The following is a 17830-nucleotide window of genomic DNA, read 5'->3' as shown; positions in this document are numbered from 1 at the left end:
AATGAACAGTGTTTTGTTTTGTTTTAGTGTTAATATGTCTCATACTTGGAGCATACTTGGTTTATGCAACAAGTCAAGGAATAGAAAAAAAGGGTGGGGTACTGCTCTATAAGGTAAAAGACTTGAGAGACGTAACAACCAAATGTGTGGACCTTGTTCAGATTCTGAGTTAAAAATATTTTTGTAAAAAGATACTTTAAAAATATTTGTTTATGGGTGCCTGGATAGCTCAGTCATTTGAGCATTGGGCTTTTTTTTTTTTTTTTTTAAGATTTTATTTGTCAGAGAGAGAGAGGAAGAGAGAGCGAGCACAGGCAGACAGAATGGCAGGCAGAGGCAGAGGGAGAAGTGGGCTGGCTCCCTGATGAGCAAGGAGCCCGATGTGGAACTCGATCCCAGGACGCTGGGATCATGACCTGAGCCGAAGGCAGCTGCTTAACCAACTGAGCCACCCAGGCGTCCCGAGCATTGGGCTTTTGATTTCAGCTTAGGTCATGATCTTTGGGTGGTGAAATTGAGCCCAACCTTGAGTTCCATTCTCAGTTGGCTTTCTCTCCCTCTGCTCCTCCCCCTGCTCATGTCTTCATGTCATCTCTCTCTCTCTCTCAATAAATACTAGATAGGGCACCTGGGTGGCTCAGTGGGTTAAGCCTCTGCCTTCGGCTCAGGTCATGATCTCAGGGTCCTGGGACCGAGCCCCACATTGGTGTCCCTGCTCAGCGGGGAGTCTGCTTCTCCCTCTGCCTCATCCCCTGTTCATGCTTGCTTATGCTCTCTCTCTCTCTCAAATAAATAAATAAAATCTTTTAAAATAAAAAATCAAATGGAATTCTGGTTTAGCCAGATTGAACAAAATAGTTTATGTAAGGACTTACACATACATAGTTCTTGGCATAAAATGTAACCATAAATTTTAGTTTAATCAGATCATCGAAGTAGAATGTGCACGAAGTACTGAAATAATATGATTAGCTTTGTTACATAAAATGTTTTTTGAACTATATTAAGTGTTCAGGGTGATGTTGGTAAAGATATTCTGTTGGTATCAGGCTCTTGTAGGTTGTAAGGACCCTGAGGTTGTCCCCATTACTTTGGGTGATGGGACTTGTAGAGAGTTAGGAAACAGAGAAAATGGCTTCATAGCCACATAAGCAAGCTTCATGCAGTGTTGTAATCACATAGTTGCCTTGGTTAAAAAGAAATGGTAGAACTTTTGTTCTTTGCTCTAAGCAGATTGTGTTCCTCCAGCAAATACTTGTTACATACTTTCCTAGCTCAAGTGCTAGACTAAACGGATCATACTACTTTTCTCTTGAAGAATTCACAGTATAGTATAAGGCAGAGCCACCTTATATCATCTCTCAAACAAGGCTGGCGACAAGTAAATACATATGACTCTGTAATAAGTGCCCTATCCGTTTTACAGTCGAAACACTAGAAGTTTGGAGAGAGAAATCACATCTTCCTGGGGTAATTCATCTATTCACCAAATATTATTTATAATTGTGTGAATTGTTTTTAATGGCTGTAACAAACAACATATGAAAATGCCTATGTTAAATAAAGTAGACTGCAATATGGTTATGAGAACAATGTTACATACAACATTAAAAAATGCATTAAAAAATAAAAGGCTAGAGGGGAAAACACCAAAATAGTAACAAGTAGCTGTATTGGGTCAATTTGAGAAGGCTGGGAGGGAGGAAGTTAGGTGGATTTAGAAATATGTTTTTAAAATAAATTATAGGGGCGCCTGGGTGGCTCAGTGGGTTAAGCCGCTGCCTTCGGCTCAGGTCATGATCTCAGGGTACTGGGATCGAGCCCCGCATCGGGCTCTCTGCTCAACAGGGAGCCTGCTTCCTCCTCTCTCTCTGCCTGCCTCTCTGCCTGCTTGTGATCTCTCTCTGTCAAATAAATAAATAAAATCTTAAAAAAATAAAATAAATTATATAGTCACATAGTTTCAAAAGTTAAAAAACAGCTGTTCTAGGTCCTGCTTTGGGTGATGGAGACAACAGTGAAATAGAAATAGCAATAGGTGGGACGCCTGGGTGGCGCAGGCTGCCTTGGGCTCAGGTCGTGATCGCAGGGTCCTGGAATGGAGTCCCACATCTGGCTCCTGGCTCAGCAGAGAGCTTGCTTCTCCCTCCCACTCTGCCTGCTGCTCTCCCTGCTTGTACTCTCCCTCTCTGTTAAATGAATAAATAAAACCTTAAAAAAAAAAAAAGAAATAGGAAAGGTAATAGCTGCTGGCATTTACTGGTATATAATAATCTCCTTCCCACATTGCCCTCTACCAACTAGTTCCCCTCCTATTACTTTCTTGTACATCCTATCAGAAATACTTTATGCCTGATAAGCAAATATATAGATCTATCATAGATAGTTACCTCTCTTTCATTAATAAGTGGTACCTTTACAAACCCTTACAAACATACAAACTGTTCTATACCTTGCTTTAGTCACTTTTCAATATATTATAGAGTTTACTTTTTCCTCAATAATACATTGAGAGTTTACTTATTCTCTGTAATTGCTTCATAGTATCCCATTTACTGGGTTACTGTTATTTATTTAACCAGTCCCTGTACTAACACTTTTTATAAAAAGTATTTATTTCTTTATTTGAGAGAGAGAGAGAGAGAGCACAGAGGGAGAAGCAGACTCTCTTCTGAGCAGGGAGCCCGATGTGGGGCTTGATCCCAGGATTCTGAGATAATGACCTGAGCTGAAGGCAGCTGCTTAACTGACTGAGTCACCCACACACCCCCATATACTAATTCTTTGTTATTAAATAAAGTGCTGCAGTGAATAACTTTGTTACCTATGTCATTTTGTACTTGTACACAATATCTGTAGGATAGGTTCCTGGAAGTGGAATTGAGGGTCAGTGCATTTGCATTTGTAATTTTGATAGAGATCAGTGGACTAAAATAATCACCTGGGGAACTTTTTCAATGTTCTTATGTTTGTCCCCCTCAATACCTGGGAAGGTTTTTTTTGTTTTGTTTTGTTTTTGTTTTTTTCTGTGCATCTGAAATGGACCTCACTATCTTTATATTTTTTAAGTTCCTAGGGTGATTCTGATGTTTACCCCAGAAGAAGGAGGAGGTGGGAACTTTGTAAAATGGAATGTGGTACCAAAAAAGCATATCTAATTTTAAAACAGAAGAGCAGCTCTTTCTACCCGTGGGCCCTGTCCCTGTGCTTTAATAAAAACACCTTTTTGCACTGACAGAAGAAAACACAAAAAATAAAAAGAATGTAAGCTAACTATAGGACTCAGAAAGGCAGCATGCTGCTGGTTCATGTGGAAGTTTGCCAGCGGCTGCTTTAATCTGCATATCCAGATTTCTGCTATCTCCAGCATCGTCCCCTCCCATGATATTATGGGACATCTAAGAATTGCAAGATGAACACATTAGTCTTTCAGATACTGATTAAGAGATGCAGTAGAGGTCATGGTAATCAGAGTTTGGTATGTCACCAAGGGAATGGGTGTGTGAAATACAGGATTTTGTACAGCCTGTAGAAATTAAAAAGAATGTATAGCATTTACCCTGTTACTGCTCTGAGTCACATAGGAAATGTAACTGCTTAGAAGTAACTTAAAACATACCAAAACATCAAAGGCTTATTCTGTTCTAGCTTCTGTGCTAGATGAAGATTAGTAATACAAAAATAAATCACAGTATGGGGCACCTGGGTAGCTAAGGGTCTGCCTTCAGCTCAGGTCATGATCTCAGGTTCTGGGAGGGAGCCCCACATCGGGGTCCCTGCTCAGAGGGAGCCTGCTTCTCCCTCTCCCTCTGCCTGTCGCTCCCCCTGCTTGTACTCTCTCCCTGTCAAATAAATAAATAAAATCTTAAGGAAAAAAAAAAATCATGGTAGTAATAGCTACCAACTCTTCCTGGGCGCTGAGTATGTATCAGATATTATGTTGAAAGTTTTACAAGTATTTTCTCATTGAATCCTAATCCTAGGCGCTGTGGGGACTATTACCTTCCCATTTAACAATTGAGGAAAATGACTTTCATAGATGTTAAATAAGTAATTTGCCAAAGATTACATGTGTATCTACTTCATAGGATTGTTTGAAGGTTAACAAATAGTACTTTGACCATTGCCTGCTACATTATAAATGCTCAACAATATTAGTTGCTACTATAATTATTACTAAAGTACAGAGGAAATACCAATAGTCCTTTGCCTAGGGCATACCTCACAGAAGAAAAATATAAGTACGGTTTTTCTTGGGAAAGACAGATATTCCAGGTAGAAGAGACAGTAGTAAAAGGGATTAATGGCCTGATTCGGCTACTACATAGGGTGCTTGGTGGTACAATGGTAGTAGAGGATGAGAAATGAAAGAAGGCTTCATGGGAGGGTGGGGCAGAGAGCTATGGAGCTATTTTGAAAGGATGAGCTTAACTCATTTTAGGAGACAGGGTTCAGAACATTTCAGGCAAAGATACAACACTTAAAATAGCATAGAAGCAGTGTTGCAGTTATCTACTGCTGTACAGTAAACTGCCCCCAAATTAAGTGGTTTAAAACAATTACTAGTTTATTTACCTACAGTTCCTTTTTTTTTTTTTAAAGATTTTATTTATTTATTTGAGAGGGAGAGAATGAGAGAGAGAGTGAGAACACAAGAGGGGGAAAGTCAGAGGGAGAAGCAGACTCCCTGTGAGTAGGGAGCCTGATCAGGAGTCTTGCGAGCGGGCCTCGATCCCGGGACTCCAGGATCATGACCTGATCGAAGGCAGTTGCTTAACCAACTGAGCCACTCAGGTGCCCTACCCACAGTTCTTGAGTCACATATTTGGGCTAGGCCTAGCTAGGTAATTTTGGTCTCACTGGGGGTCACTCATGTGGCTGCAGTCATTTGGTGTTGCCACTGGGGCTAAGTATTCTAAGATGGCTCCTGTCACATGGCTGGCTTTGATGATGGCTGTTGGCTGGGCTTCCTCACATGGCAGCAAACAAATTGCAGGACGACAGCAGAAACTGCAAGGGTTCTTGAGGCCTAGGCATGGAAGTCACACAGCGTGGCTTCACCACATTCTGTCAGGCAAAACAGTCACAAAATCAGCCTAGATGCAATGGGAGGAAAAAGACACTGCCTCTTGATGTGAAAGGACATGCGAAGAATTTGTGGCAAATATTCCATGAATGGGAAAGGGCAGAATGAGTTTAGGATGTGTAGCATCTTTGGCCTTTCCCTTGCCCTAAGTAGCATTTCTTCCAAAGTTAATTATACAAGTTACTTTAATCACCTTTATTATCTGGCCCTGAACTCTGTTTCACCTAGAAAGAAGACAAAGTATAAATTGAAATGGAAAACAGAAAAGCTTTACCAAGAATTAACTGAATTTTGAAAACTGAATTATAAAACAGTTTTTAGAAAGAAAATTTAGTGTTTAATATTTTCATGAACTTGAACTTAATAGTGGTGTGGAGAATTCCTCAGGGTCCTGATTTTAGTAATGCACCAGGATTGTGTGTTATTAACACATCATTTATTAGTATTTGATTAAATACCTTGGTGTTAAAAATTTTTTAAGCATTTCAATATTCAACCATATAAAATCTTTTTTTTTCAAGATTTTGTTTTAGAGGGACGCCTGGGTGGCTCAGTGGGTTAAAGCCTCTGCCTTTGGCTCAGGTCATGATCCCAGAGTCCTGGGATAGAGCCCCACATTGGGCTCTCTGCTCAGCAGGGAGCCTGCTTCCTCCTCTCTCTCTGCCTGCTTGTGATCTCTTGTCTGTCAAATAAATAAAATCTTAAAAAAAAAAAAGATTTTGTTTTAGAGGAGAATGCAAGTGGGGGAGGGAAGAAGGGGGAGAGAGAGAGAATCTCAAGCAAATGCCCCACTGAGTGTGGAGCCCAATGTGGGGCTCACAGCCCCGGGAGCATGAGCTGAGCCACAATCGAGAGTTGGGCACTTAAATGATCTAAGATCTTTTTTTCTTTCTTTAAGAGTATTTATATATTTATTTATTTATTTTTTGGTAGTCTCTACACCCAGTGTTGGGCTTGAGCTCATGACTTGGAGATCAAGAGTCATATACTCTTCTGACTGAGCCAGTCAAGTGCTCCAGCAACCATATAAAATCTTGACCACAGTATTACTTTCCTAGGTTATTTATTTATTTATCCTAGGTAAATTATTTTATTCATATTCTGTACAAGTTAACATCTACAACCACCTACCTTCACCTACCTTTTAGAATAACCTGAGATCCTGAATTAATGGTGTTTTTACCTCTTTATTCATTATCAGCACTCAGCAGATACAAATGTGATTTCTTGAGTTATATCAGTTCTGTGGTTTGCTATTTAATTCTGCTTTCCATTCTGAAAGAGTGCTTAGCCTTTGTTCATTAATCATAGGAAACAGTTGTGCAACATGCCTTGACATTAACTTGAACATCTAAAATTAGACCTGCTACAATCAGTGGTTGGGAACAAGGTTTCAGTAGTTGGTGGCATGTGTTAAGTAGACATTGCAAGGTTGGAAGGAACTCCCTAGAAATAAGTAAGTCTCTTGCATTGTGTGTCTATGTGCATGTACCTGAATATATATGCAATTGAAATTCCATTTTGTATTAAGCAGATGAACAAATTACATCTGTTACTACAAATGCATCATAAGCATCTTTGCTTATGCACTATGCTGTTTAATTATTTCAGAAGAAAAATATATTTGAAAACTTGGTATGCTAGAATGGATTTTTCTGCATGTTTGTTTTGTGATTTTCATTTTTTAAAGGATTAATTATCTATACTATATTTCAAATAAATGGCTTTTTTTTCCTTTTCAGAATTTATAAAAACTCATTCACAAAAATGACGTCCTGGTTGTATGAATGTCTTTGTGAAGCTGAACTTGCACAGTATTATCCTCATTTTACTGCCCTTGGCCTTCAAAAAATAGATGAATTAGCCAAGGTTACAATGAAGGACTACTCCAAATTGGGAGTCCATGACATGAATGACCGCAAACGTCTCTTTCAACTTATCAAAATCATTAAAATAATGCAGGAAGAAGATAAAGCAGTCAATAGCCCCGAGCATCCTCTTCAGACAGACAGCTTGTGTAGTAAGCCTCGGGAATCCAGATCTGGCCCTCGCAGACAACTGCATTTTGATCCTCCTGCTGACAACAAAGACAGAACTACCAGCAACAATGGGTTTGAAAGGCACAGTTTATCAGATTTTTCTGCAAATGAACAGAAGTCTAGTTACCTAAAAGTGCTGGAGCACATGCTGCCAGATGATTCCCACTACCATACAAAAACAAGAATTCCGAGTGCTGCAGCTGCTGGTTCCTATGTGCAAACAGAAACTAACACTTCACTCTTTTCATCAAATCACTTTTCTCCACTCCTGGGGGATTATGATGGTCCCATTATTCAAAGAGTCTCTCATGTTTCAGGGTATAACTATGGAATCCCTCATTCTTGTATCAGGTAATTATTTTTATCTTTTTTGGGAGGGTGTGGGGGAGAGGGTAGCATCAGTCAAGGGCAAGCCTCTCCATGACTGAGAGCAGCTACTCCTTATTTACAGAAAATTAGAGTGAACAGTTTCTGCAACAAATAGAAGTACCTTGATGGGGGAAGGATCGTGAGGAATTGGGACTTTCCAGATGGGAGAAAGATGATATTGTTCATGTATGTCAAACAGCTGCTACTTGCCAGGATCTACTATTATTCCGCTAGCAGAACTATTTCTATTATTTATTATAGTGTAACATGATACATCTAATGCATCCTTGAAGGTAAAATAGTTAACTAGCCTTCTGCAATGGGAAAAATGTGTGTGTGTGTGTGTGTGTGTGTGTGCCACAGGATTTTTTTAAGGCTATCAAATTCACTTCAGCCAACCAGGAGACATAAAGCTTAGTTAAAAACAAAGAGCACACAGCTGAATTGAGTAGGTCTTTCATGCAATTAGCTTACCTGCACACACTGAAATACGGTCCTGATTTTGAGTGCTTTCTTCAATTCCAGCCCTGCAAGAACATATGATTTTGGTGATTGTAAAAGAGTAAGACACTTTTGATATAGTTTATACTTGGAGAGTCAGGGTGACAATAAGTTATTTTCACCAGTGCTTTAAGTTAAATGTTGAAATAAGGTCCCTAAGAGCTGAAATATTGAAAAATCCCTAATACCAGCACTGGTATAATAGAAAACATGTTCTTTTAAAAATAGCATATATTTGTTGTTTCGTTATTTTAAAAGTTAATACATGGTGAGTTATGGAGAAACAAAATACATTTTTTTTAAGATTTTATTTATTTGACAGAGGAGACACAGCAAGAGAGGGAACACAAGCAGGGGGAGTGGGAGCGGGAGAAGCGGTCTTCCTGGTGAGCAAGGAGTCCCACGCAGGGCTCCATCCCAGGACCCCAGGACCATGATCCAAGCTGAAGGCAGATGCTTAACTACTGAGCCACCCAGGTGCCCTGAAACAAAATACATTTTTTTTTTTTTAAAGATTTTACTTACTTATTTGACAGAGATCACAAGTAGGCAGAGAGGCAGGCAGAGAGAGAGGAAGGGAAGCAGGTTCCCTGCTGAGAAGAGAGCCAGATGCAGGGCTCTATCCCAGTACCCAAGGATCATGACCTGAGTCGAAGGCAGAGGTTTTAACCCACTGAGCCACTCAGGTGCCCCAACAAAGTACATTCTTAAGCCACAGTTTTTTTTTAAGGCTATTATTCATACTTTAAAACAAGGTGTATATTTATATCTGGCCTTATATTGGCTAAGGTTTCAGAAGATTTCAAAACCAACCAGTTCTTTTATTCCCCCCAAAAAATAAAAGACCCAATTTTACAGGCCAAAGTACTTTTAGTAATTTGAAATACTTAGTGCATTTTATAGTATTTCTGAAAACTTTATTTCGTTCGCAGAGCACAAAGCATATAGGTCCTCCTTTCTTCTTTTAATCGTTAGAGAACTAGATTTTTCCATGACTATCAAAGCCAGGATTGTTGCTGTCCATTGGTTAGCTCTGCTAAAAGAACAAATATTTTCTTGAATATTAGTCTTTTAATGAACAATACAAAAATCTAAATTGGAATTATTTATAAATATACCACTTTGTACTATTTATTTGGACAGAGTGAATATTTTAGTTGAAATATTGCTACCTCATTTATTTGGCACATATTAAGTACTACCTCTTCTAGGTCTGATTCTGGTTGTAAAGATAATTAGGATATGTGGAGGCTCTTAGAATCTTAGGGGGAGTGAGTGGGAAGACAACCATATGGGGAGATAAGTTCTCTTATAAGAGGTTTATAGATGACAAACCCAGAGTGAAAGCTATTTCACTGAGCTTTCTCATTATGTCATTATTTTATCACTCTTCCCACTCTTTATTTTAGTAAGGAAATAGAGATTTAAAAAGGACATTTCCCCCAATAACCCTCATATTATCTTCTCACCTAAATGTTTCTAAATAGCTGTCAGGATTTCAGAACCCTGAGAAACTCCCTCACCAACTTAAGTCTTGCTGTTAGGATGTCATCTTGTCCAAAGCGCATTCTCTTTGGATGCCTCAAATCAAGTAAGGTCAAAATAAATTACTGGTCTCAGAATTTTTTTTAAAGATTTAATTTAATTAATTAATTTATTTGATAGAGTATGAGAAAACAAAAGCGGGGGGGTGGCAGAAGGAGAGGGAGAAGGAGGCTCCCTGCTGAGCAGGGAGCCCATGTGTCTGTGTTCTGTGTCCTGGGGCTTGATCCTAGGACCCTGAGATCATGACCTGAGCCTAGGGCACATCCACAACCGACTGAACCACCCAGGCACCCCTGGTCTCAGAATTTTAATAAATGCCTAATACATTTAGAGATCTTAAATAGGCCTAACTCCCGTCTTACCTCTTCATGTCAGAAAGATACAGCTTATTTCTTCTAAGGAATACTGGGCATTAATACTGTAGCCTTCTAGGAGTGGCTCAGTCAGTTAAGCATCTGACTTGGGCTCAGGTCATGATCTCAGGGTCCTAGGATTGAGCCCCATGTCTGGCTCTCCACTCAGCAGGGAGTCTGTTTGTCCCTCTGCCCACCCCCACTCGTTCATTCTCTCCCTCTCTCATAAATAAATGAATAAAATCTTAAAAACAAACAACCAAAAAAACCAGAGCCTTTTAGCAGAAGAACATTCATTCTTTTTTTGCCCCTTGACCTGGAAAACTACAGTCCTTTTGACTACATGACCCATCCTCAAGTCCCTAGTCACTTTTGAAAAAACTTTTTTCTGTCATCTTTGATTAGCTTTATATGATTAGGTTATTAATACTCCCCAATAACTAGACATTTAGACACAGGCCCTTGTTAAAAGAATGCATTAAAATTTCTTCTTATTTTAAAAAATCAAACAGATGCAGAAGAAGGGATAATAAAACAATGAATCCCCTATATGCCCCTCATCCACTTTTATTGTCAGGATTTTGCCACACTTAATCTCAAAATGGTACATTTCTAAAAGTCTACTGTATGTTGGTTAAAAAACAAAATAAAACATGGTGGGGCACCTGGTGGCTCAGTCAGTTAAGTGTCCACCTTTTGATCAGGGTTGTAAGATTAAGTCCTGTGTTGGGTTCGGCACTGGACGTGGAGCCTGCTTAAGATTTCTCTCTTTCCTTCTCCCCCTGCCCCTCTTAAAAAAAAGAACATGCTTTAAAAGCCTGAAGTAGTCCTTTATGGTCTATATTAGTACTATTTGTTCTATATATAGAACTATATTAGAATTGTGTTTGCTCCTTTTTACTAATTTAAATCCTGGCAAAAAGTAATTTTCTGGCCAGTTGGAGGGCTCAAAATTAAAATTGATATGAAGCAATTATATAGTGAAATATCCTGTGTAAAATCTATTACAAAGGCTTTTTAGGGGCTATTAATCAAATTCTAAAGTTTAAAGGAAGGGAATAATTTGTCTTGCCTAAGACATTCTTTGTATATGGATCAAAGGCATTGATCTTGGTAAACTATTTTCAAGAATCCTATGTTACTCAGGTTAAGCAGAATTTCTATATAGGTAAATGGTCCGTTAGAGATATGCATATATATCTTCTTTAGGTTCAGTAAATAAACCTGATGAATTTTGTATCCCTACCTCAAGGAATATTTCATTAAATATTCTAGCTGTTAAAGGTTGATAAGTTCAGGGTGCCTGGGTGGCTCAGTGGGTTAAGCCTCTGCCTTCGGCTCTGGTCATGATCTCAGGGTCCTGGGATCAAGTACCACATCAGGCTCTCTGCTGAGCAGGGAGCCTGCTTCCCCCTTTCTCTCTGCCTGTCTCTCTGACTACTTGTGATCTCTCTCTCTCTCTCTCTCTCTGTCAAATAAAGAAATAAAATCTTAAAAAAAAAAAAGGTTGATAAGTTCACTGAAGTCAGAGCCAGAGAAGAAATTCATCTGAGTAGAAGGGTGATAGTGGTGGGCAGCACCAGTCATAAAGTTGTCCTGGGAAGAAGAAATACAGGATTGTGTTCTAATAAACATATCAGGTAGACAAAAAGGAAGTAAAAAAGCAAGACAAAGGGAGGGGCAGAATATACTTGGGAGGAACAAAGGAAAAGTACATTGAAACCTACTACCTAATTCAGGTATTTAGTAAACCGAGGTAGGATAAAAAAAGAAATTTTAGAGTGAACGGTCAAGAAAACAGTAAATGGGGGTGCCTGGGTGGCTCAGTCATTTTAACGTTTGCCTTCAGCTCGCGTCATGATCCCAGGGTCCTGGATCGAGACCCGCATCGGGCTCCCGGCTCAGTGGGGTGTCTCTTTCTCCCTCTCCTTCCTGCTCATGCTTTCTCTTTCTCTAATAAATAAATAAATAGATAGATAGAATCTTTTTTAAAAAAGAAAGTAGTAAATGTGTAAGAATAATTGGATTGAGAGGAGGGGTGGTCACAACATACTGTGTCTGATTTTGAGGATTAACCAGCCTGATTTGAGGGGACATATAGAAAAATATCCACCATTAGAAATTTTTGCAAGACCACATCTGGAAGCCAAACACAAAAACCTTAGAGCTAGAGCAACTCTTAGAGTTTGGGTTTTTTTTTCCTTTGTTGTTGGCAGGACAAAGGATGGACTGATTACGGGTAGAGACAGAAGTAATCAGGAGGATTTAGTTAATAAAAATTCTCTATGTAGCTAATATGTATAAAGTTACATATTAAAGTGTTGATACTGAGAAAGTTTTTTACATATGTGTAACGTGTATATATGTTAAGTGTAATGTATATATAAAATAACAAAATGTGGTGATACTTTGACCTCTTAAGTAGCCTTATCCTATTGTTAAAAATTAAAGCCCACTTATAAATATGTATCAGACAGAACACCTCAGAGAAAGAGAATCCTTGGACTGAGATGGAGAAAATCAGAGTTTGTGTTCGAAAACGCCCTCTGGGCATGAGGGAGGTACGTCGTGGAGAAATTAATATTATTACCGTAGAAGACAAAGAAACTCTACTTGTTCATGAGAAGAAAGAAGCAGTTGACCTTACACAATATATTCTGCAGGTATAATGCTTTCCTTTGTGTTTGGAACTAATATTATCAAGTGTGTCAACTTTTTGCTTTTATTTGAATGGCAGCATACAAATTCTAAAATCCAGTTTCTGCTTTGGGTGTTGGCATTCATTCCTGATATAAATCATTAATACCCTGGGCCTTCATATTAAAAAAAAAAAAAAAAACAGTGCAGTGGGGAAAACAGTAACGTAATTTCTGCACTCTAGGACAATAGAATTGCATCATACATTCGCTTAATACATTTTACATGGATGAAATTATACCTCTTGGCAAAAGTGGGGACTGAAAGGATAAAAAGAATGTAGTGAATTGGCGGTAGGTAGGACGAGTCGCTGAGTGTATGCCCCGGAAGGATTATGAAGTGATCCCACAGTCAGTTTCGATTCTTGCCTGTCTGTCACAGTGTGAACTTTTTCTTCTGCGTGTATGTCTGGAGTTAATGATGGAGTTAATGATGTTTTCAAGCAACAAAGTTCCAGATTGCCACTCAACTGCTTATTTTGATTCTCAGCTTTCTTTGGGCTTAGATATAACTTGATGGAAATTTAGCTCTTGAACAGGCTACTTTGTATAGGGTAGACTATAGTGCGTAAGTATAATTCAGGGATATGATTTCACTTTTACATCTAACATATAAGTATTTAAATAAAATACTAGTAACTTAGACACATAAGAAAATGTTAATTCCCTGCCAGAAAGATCCAAAATCTCCTAGGAGAAAGAGTTTGGTATTGAAAGGAACTTATTTCAAGCAAAAGATATCCTTGCAATAATTCTTCAGTATCCTATGGAAGAAGCAGGCCCATAGATGGAAGCTACCGTAATTTAGGTACTCTTATAATTATGAAGCAATTGTAAATAATCTAAAACAGAGGATAACCCACAAGATGTTAAGATTTGGGAATTCAGGTCTTAATCTGAATCTGCCTCTCTAAACATATTATATTCGTACATACTATTCTCTCTCTGTTCTCTTGCCTCAAAACCCAGTGACTGGTAGAGAGAAAAAAAGTGGTGAGTAATGTGTTGTGCTAGCATTTCACCTTAGTTAGCTGAGATTTTAATCTCCTGGAATAAATATGTTAACATTGAAGTCAAATTGTTAGCACTTTCCTCCTCTTTTACACATGCATTGTTCAACTTTTTCTTGGTTGTCAAAATTGGGTTTCACAGCAACATTCAAAGTAATCCACTGAGTCTTTCTCTGAGCACTAAATTACTAGGTCACTGTATAAACAACCCAATCACTTTAACAGCCTTATTGACTGCTGATCAATGCACAGTCTATTAGGTCTAGGTGGGAGGTATTTATTTTGAAGATGGTCTAAATGCCAATTAGTTATGATGTTATCTAGTTCCATGTCTACTTATAACCATAGTAATAGCCCTGTCCAGTCACCATCTATCCAAGAAGTCCTTAATGATCCTTCTGTCACAGTAATTCCCTCAAGGAAGCATTGTCTTATCTTTTGTATTTTTCCATTATCCCAAAACATAATAACCTTACTTCTTTGTCATTCCCATTGGTCAATACATATTGAACACCCATAGTTTTCATAGCACTTTCTCAGCAGTTTGAACTTTGGACCTTTGCTCTCATAGGTCAGAGTCCTTACCTATCAATGCCATAATACAAGTGCTGAGAGGACTTTTACCCCCTTTTCTTAAGTAGAAAGAAAAAGGAGGTTCATAGCAAACCTAGAAAATAAATATGGGTCCTAGATTCCTTGGGCTTTAATTTTTAAACTTATTCAAGAATTAAAACTCTAGGTTTATATATCCATTTAATTAAATATCCTATCCTTTCAGATCTTCTTTTGTTACTTAGTGTGTATATGATCATATACATGCAGTGTGCTTTCCTACTTACCATTAAATTTTGTGTCAATATGTGAAAAGACAAGGAAACAAATTTGTGTATATTTCATTCCAGCTGTTTTTGTTGTTGTTGTTAAAGATTTTATTTATTTGACAGAGAGACACAGTGAGAGAGGGAACACAAACAGGAGGAGTGGGAGAGGAAGAAGCAGGCTTCCCGCTGAGCAGTCACCCCAATTCAGGGTTCAATCCCAGGACCCCGGAATCATGATCTGAGCTGAAGGCAGCTGCTTAACAACTGAGCCACCCAGGGGCTCTCATTCCAGCTTCTTTTTTTTTTTTTTTTTTAAGATTTTATTTATTTATTTGACAGAGAGGTCACAAGCAGGCAGAGAGGCAGGCAGAGAGAGAGGAGGAAGCAGGCTCCCTGCTGAGCAGAGAGCCCGACGTGGGGCTCGATCCCAGGACTCTGAGATCATGACCCGAGCCGAAGGCAGCGGCTTAACCCACTGAGCCACCCAGGCGCCCCTCATTCCAGCTTCTTAAATAAAGAAATATATATAGAGGGGCTAGTAATACATTATATGTAAATTAAAAATTTTTTAAAAAAGAAATATATATAGAAAAAAGATAGTACTAAAATATATCAAAAAGTCAATAGTGGCTATCTCTGGGTAGTAAGATTTATAAATAATTTTATTCTCTGTTTTCCATGTTTTTAAATTTTTCTGTAATCAGCATGTTACTTTTATATAAAAAGTAAAAACTGGGGCACCTGGGTGGCTCAGTGGGTTAAAGCCTCGGCCTTTGGCTCAGGTCATTATCCCAGTGTTCTGGGATCTAGCCCCGCATCAGGCTCTCTGCTCGGCGGGGAGCCTGCTTCCTCTTCTCTCTGTCTTTCTCTCTCTCTCTGCCTGCCTCTCTGCCTATTTGTGATCTCTGTCTGTCAAATAAATAAATAAAATCTTTTAAAAAAATGTTAAAACTTTTGGGTAAGATGGATTCACCTATTTTAAAATCAAAACATACAAAATGGTATGCAGAGGGGCGCCTGGGTGGCTCAGTAGGTTAAGCATCTGCCTTTGGCTCAGGTCATGATCCCAGAGCCCATATCAGGCTCCCTGCTCAGCCTCAACAGGGAGCCTGCTTCTCCCTCTCCCTCTGTCTGCCATTCCCCCTGCTTGTACTCTCTCTCTGTCAAATAAATAAAATCTTTAAAAAAAATTTTTTTTAAAAAGTGTATGCAGTGAAGTGTCCTGCTAATTGTATTTCCTCCATGAAGGCAACCACTATTACCTGTTCTAAGTCTATCTTTCCAGAGCTATTCTATACATACAGATTACTTTTATAATCTGAAAAAACTTATTTAAAAAATAAATTGTGAGGGGCGCCTGGGTGGCTCAGTGGGTTAAGCCGCTGCCTTCGGCTCAGGTCATGATCTCGGAGTCCTGGGATCGAGCCCCACATCGGACTTTCTGCTCAGCAGGGAGTCTGCTTCCTCCTCTCTCTCTGCCTGCCTCTCTGCCTGCTTGTGATCTCTCTCTGTCAAATAAATAAATAAAAAAAATAAAAAATAAAAAATAAAAAATAAAAAATAAATTGTGAAACTCTGATCATTACAAGGCTAAAGCATATTAATACAACCTAATTGATAAAGTACGATCAAATGAAATATATGCGATGCAAAGGACTTTATGGAATGTGTGTGTATATATATATATATATATGTATAATATTGAGATGATATCTTGTGCTAGCATTTATTATATTTATGTAATATATGTTAATTATAATTTTGCATGTTCACATATCTTTTATTAAGGATATTTACAGAAGTATTGGGAAAATCAGTACATAAATCTATTGGAAGGAAAGACACTAATGTCTTTAATCAGTAAGTGTTTTCTAAGGTTTTTACTCAAGAGGTAAAGTTATTCATAAGTACTCATAGAAAAAGAGAAAGACTAGCCATATACTTAATGAAGTAAAAGAAAAATTTTTTTAAATTTAATGAATTCCCACATTCACTTGTGTTCATTTTTTCCTTATTTTCCTGAGAAATGCTGAAAAATATATTTTACTTTTAATTATTGCCATTTTCAAGTTTATTCAAAAGTACAATGAACCCCTATGTACCTACGACCCAGATTCAACAGTTAAAAATATTTTATTCTTAAAATCCTATCACATATTTCATACCCCTAAAAGCTCACAGTCTGTTTATTGTGCTGCACATTTGATTATTTTCTAGCTTTTGGTGATATTTTCTAAGTCATAAATTGAACTTTGTGGCCCCAGTTTCTGCTAAGGTGATCTAACAAATTTCTAATGTAATGATACACAAAATAGAATCAAACCTGGGTAGAATGACCCATGCAATAAATTGGCCTAAAATCACTTTGCTGGATTTTCTCTTAACTGGGTATTTAGAGCAGGCCCAAAGGTAGCAGAAAAGATCTCATGTCTCGTTCATTGTATATGGACTGCATTTTTATGCTACGGTCAGGCTTGAAATTAGGATTTTTACTCAGAGATAGTTGGCTGCCAGTAGCCTCTAAGTTATGCAAATGATTATGTCTGCTGAATTAATGCTTTCCAGACCCAGTTTAATAGGGTCTTCTTTTTCCAGGTTATCATGATTTTTCATTTGGGGATCACCTTGGACTACTTTCTTTCCCCATTGAATCATATTCAGGCAGTTGCCAAATTTTTCATGCCTCCATCTCCTCTATATTTTCATTGTCATCATGGAATTTAGACCCTTCTTAACTCACCAGTGGATTACCAGTGTCCCTTTTCTTAGTCCATTCACATTGTGAAGCCAGATTAATCTTCCAGTAAAATGGCTCAGATCATCCTTTTCCTTTGCAAAGTTTTTTATTGTCTTCCCACTATTTGCTAAAATATGAACATTCCATCCTTAAGGCTAGTGTCCCAATACCCATGCAGCATAGTCCTAACTCATTATTCTAGCCTTCTGTTTCACCTTTCTACCTACCAAGATCCTATGTTTCAACCACACTCAATCTTCTCTGTTCCCTAAATGTTCCTTATGCTTCCCTGATTTGACTGTTGCTCACGTTCTCCTTGTGGCTGGAGTATCTTCCCTGCCTCCATCTCTAACTCTTAAATTCCTCGTTTTCCCCCACGGCCCTTTCTATGTGCAGTCTTTTTCATAATGTCTTTTCCAATCAGAAGGAATATGTTTTTCCCTTGAATTCCACATGTACTTTATTTATTGCTCAATTTTCTTCTAGCTTAGAATCATTTGTATACTTGTCTGGATTCATATCTTTAGGTGGTGGGGTGGGGTAGTATTATCTTTGGGCCCTTTGAAGTGCCTCCTGCAGTTATACACATTACCAACTGAGCAATAAATGTTCATGGAATTAAAAGCTCAGCTATGGGGGCGCATGGGTGGTTCAGTTGGTTTAGTAAGCATTT

At 38.4% G+C, this 17830-nt stretch overlaps 1 protein-coding gene across 8 annotated transcripts in view; it reads left to right on the top strand.

Annotated features, from left to right (window-relative positions):
- KIF24 (kinesin family member 24) overlaps positions 1–17830 on the top strand; it is an 88780-nt gene that overhangs the window by 18062 nt on the left and 52888 nt on the right. For 7 of the 8 annotated variants that reach the window (XM_047699603.1, XM_047699609.1, XM_047699602.1 and 4 more), the window contains 2 exons: positions 6829–7476; positions 12367–12556. In XM_047699603.1, coding sequence (XP_047555559.1) covers positions 6854–7476; positions 12367–12556 — 813 coding nt within the window. In that variant the 5' untranslated portion in view covers positions 6829–6853. Of the gene's footprint in view, positions 1–6828; positions 7477–12366; positions 12557–17830 lie in introns of those variants that run through there. The other variant, XM_047699610.1, reaches the window with a different exon arrangement.

Source organism: Lutra lutra, chromosome 13 (genome assembly GCF_902655055.1).
Source record: "Lutra lutra chromosome 13, mLutLut1.2, whole genome shotgun sequence".
NCBI lineage: Eukaryota > Metazoa > Chordata > Mammalia > Carnivora > Mustelidae > Lutra > Lutra lutra.
Note: the sequence above shows the minus strand (reverse complement) of the source record. Positions and strands in the feature narration are given on the sequence as shown.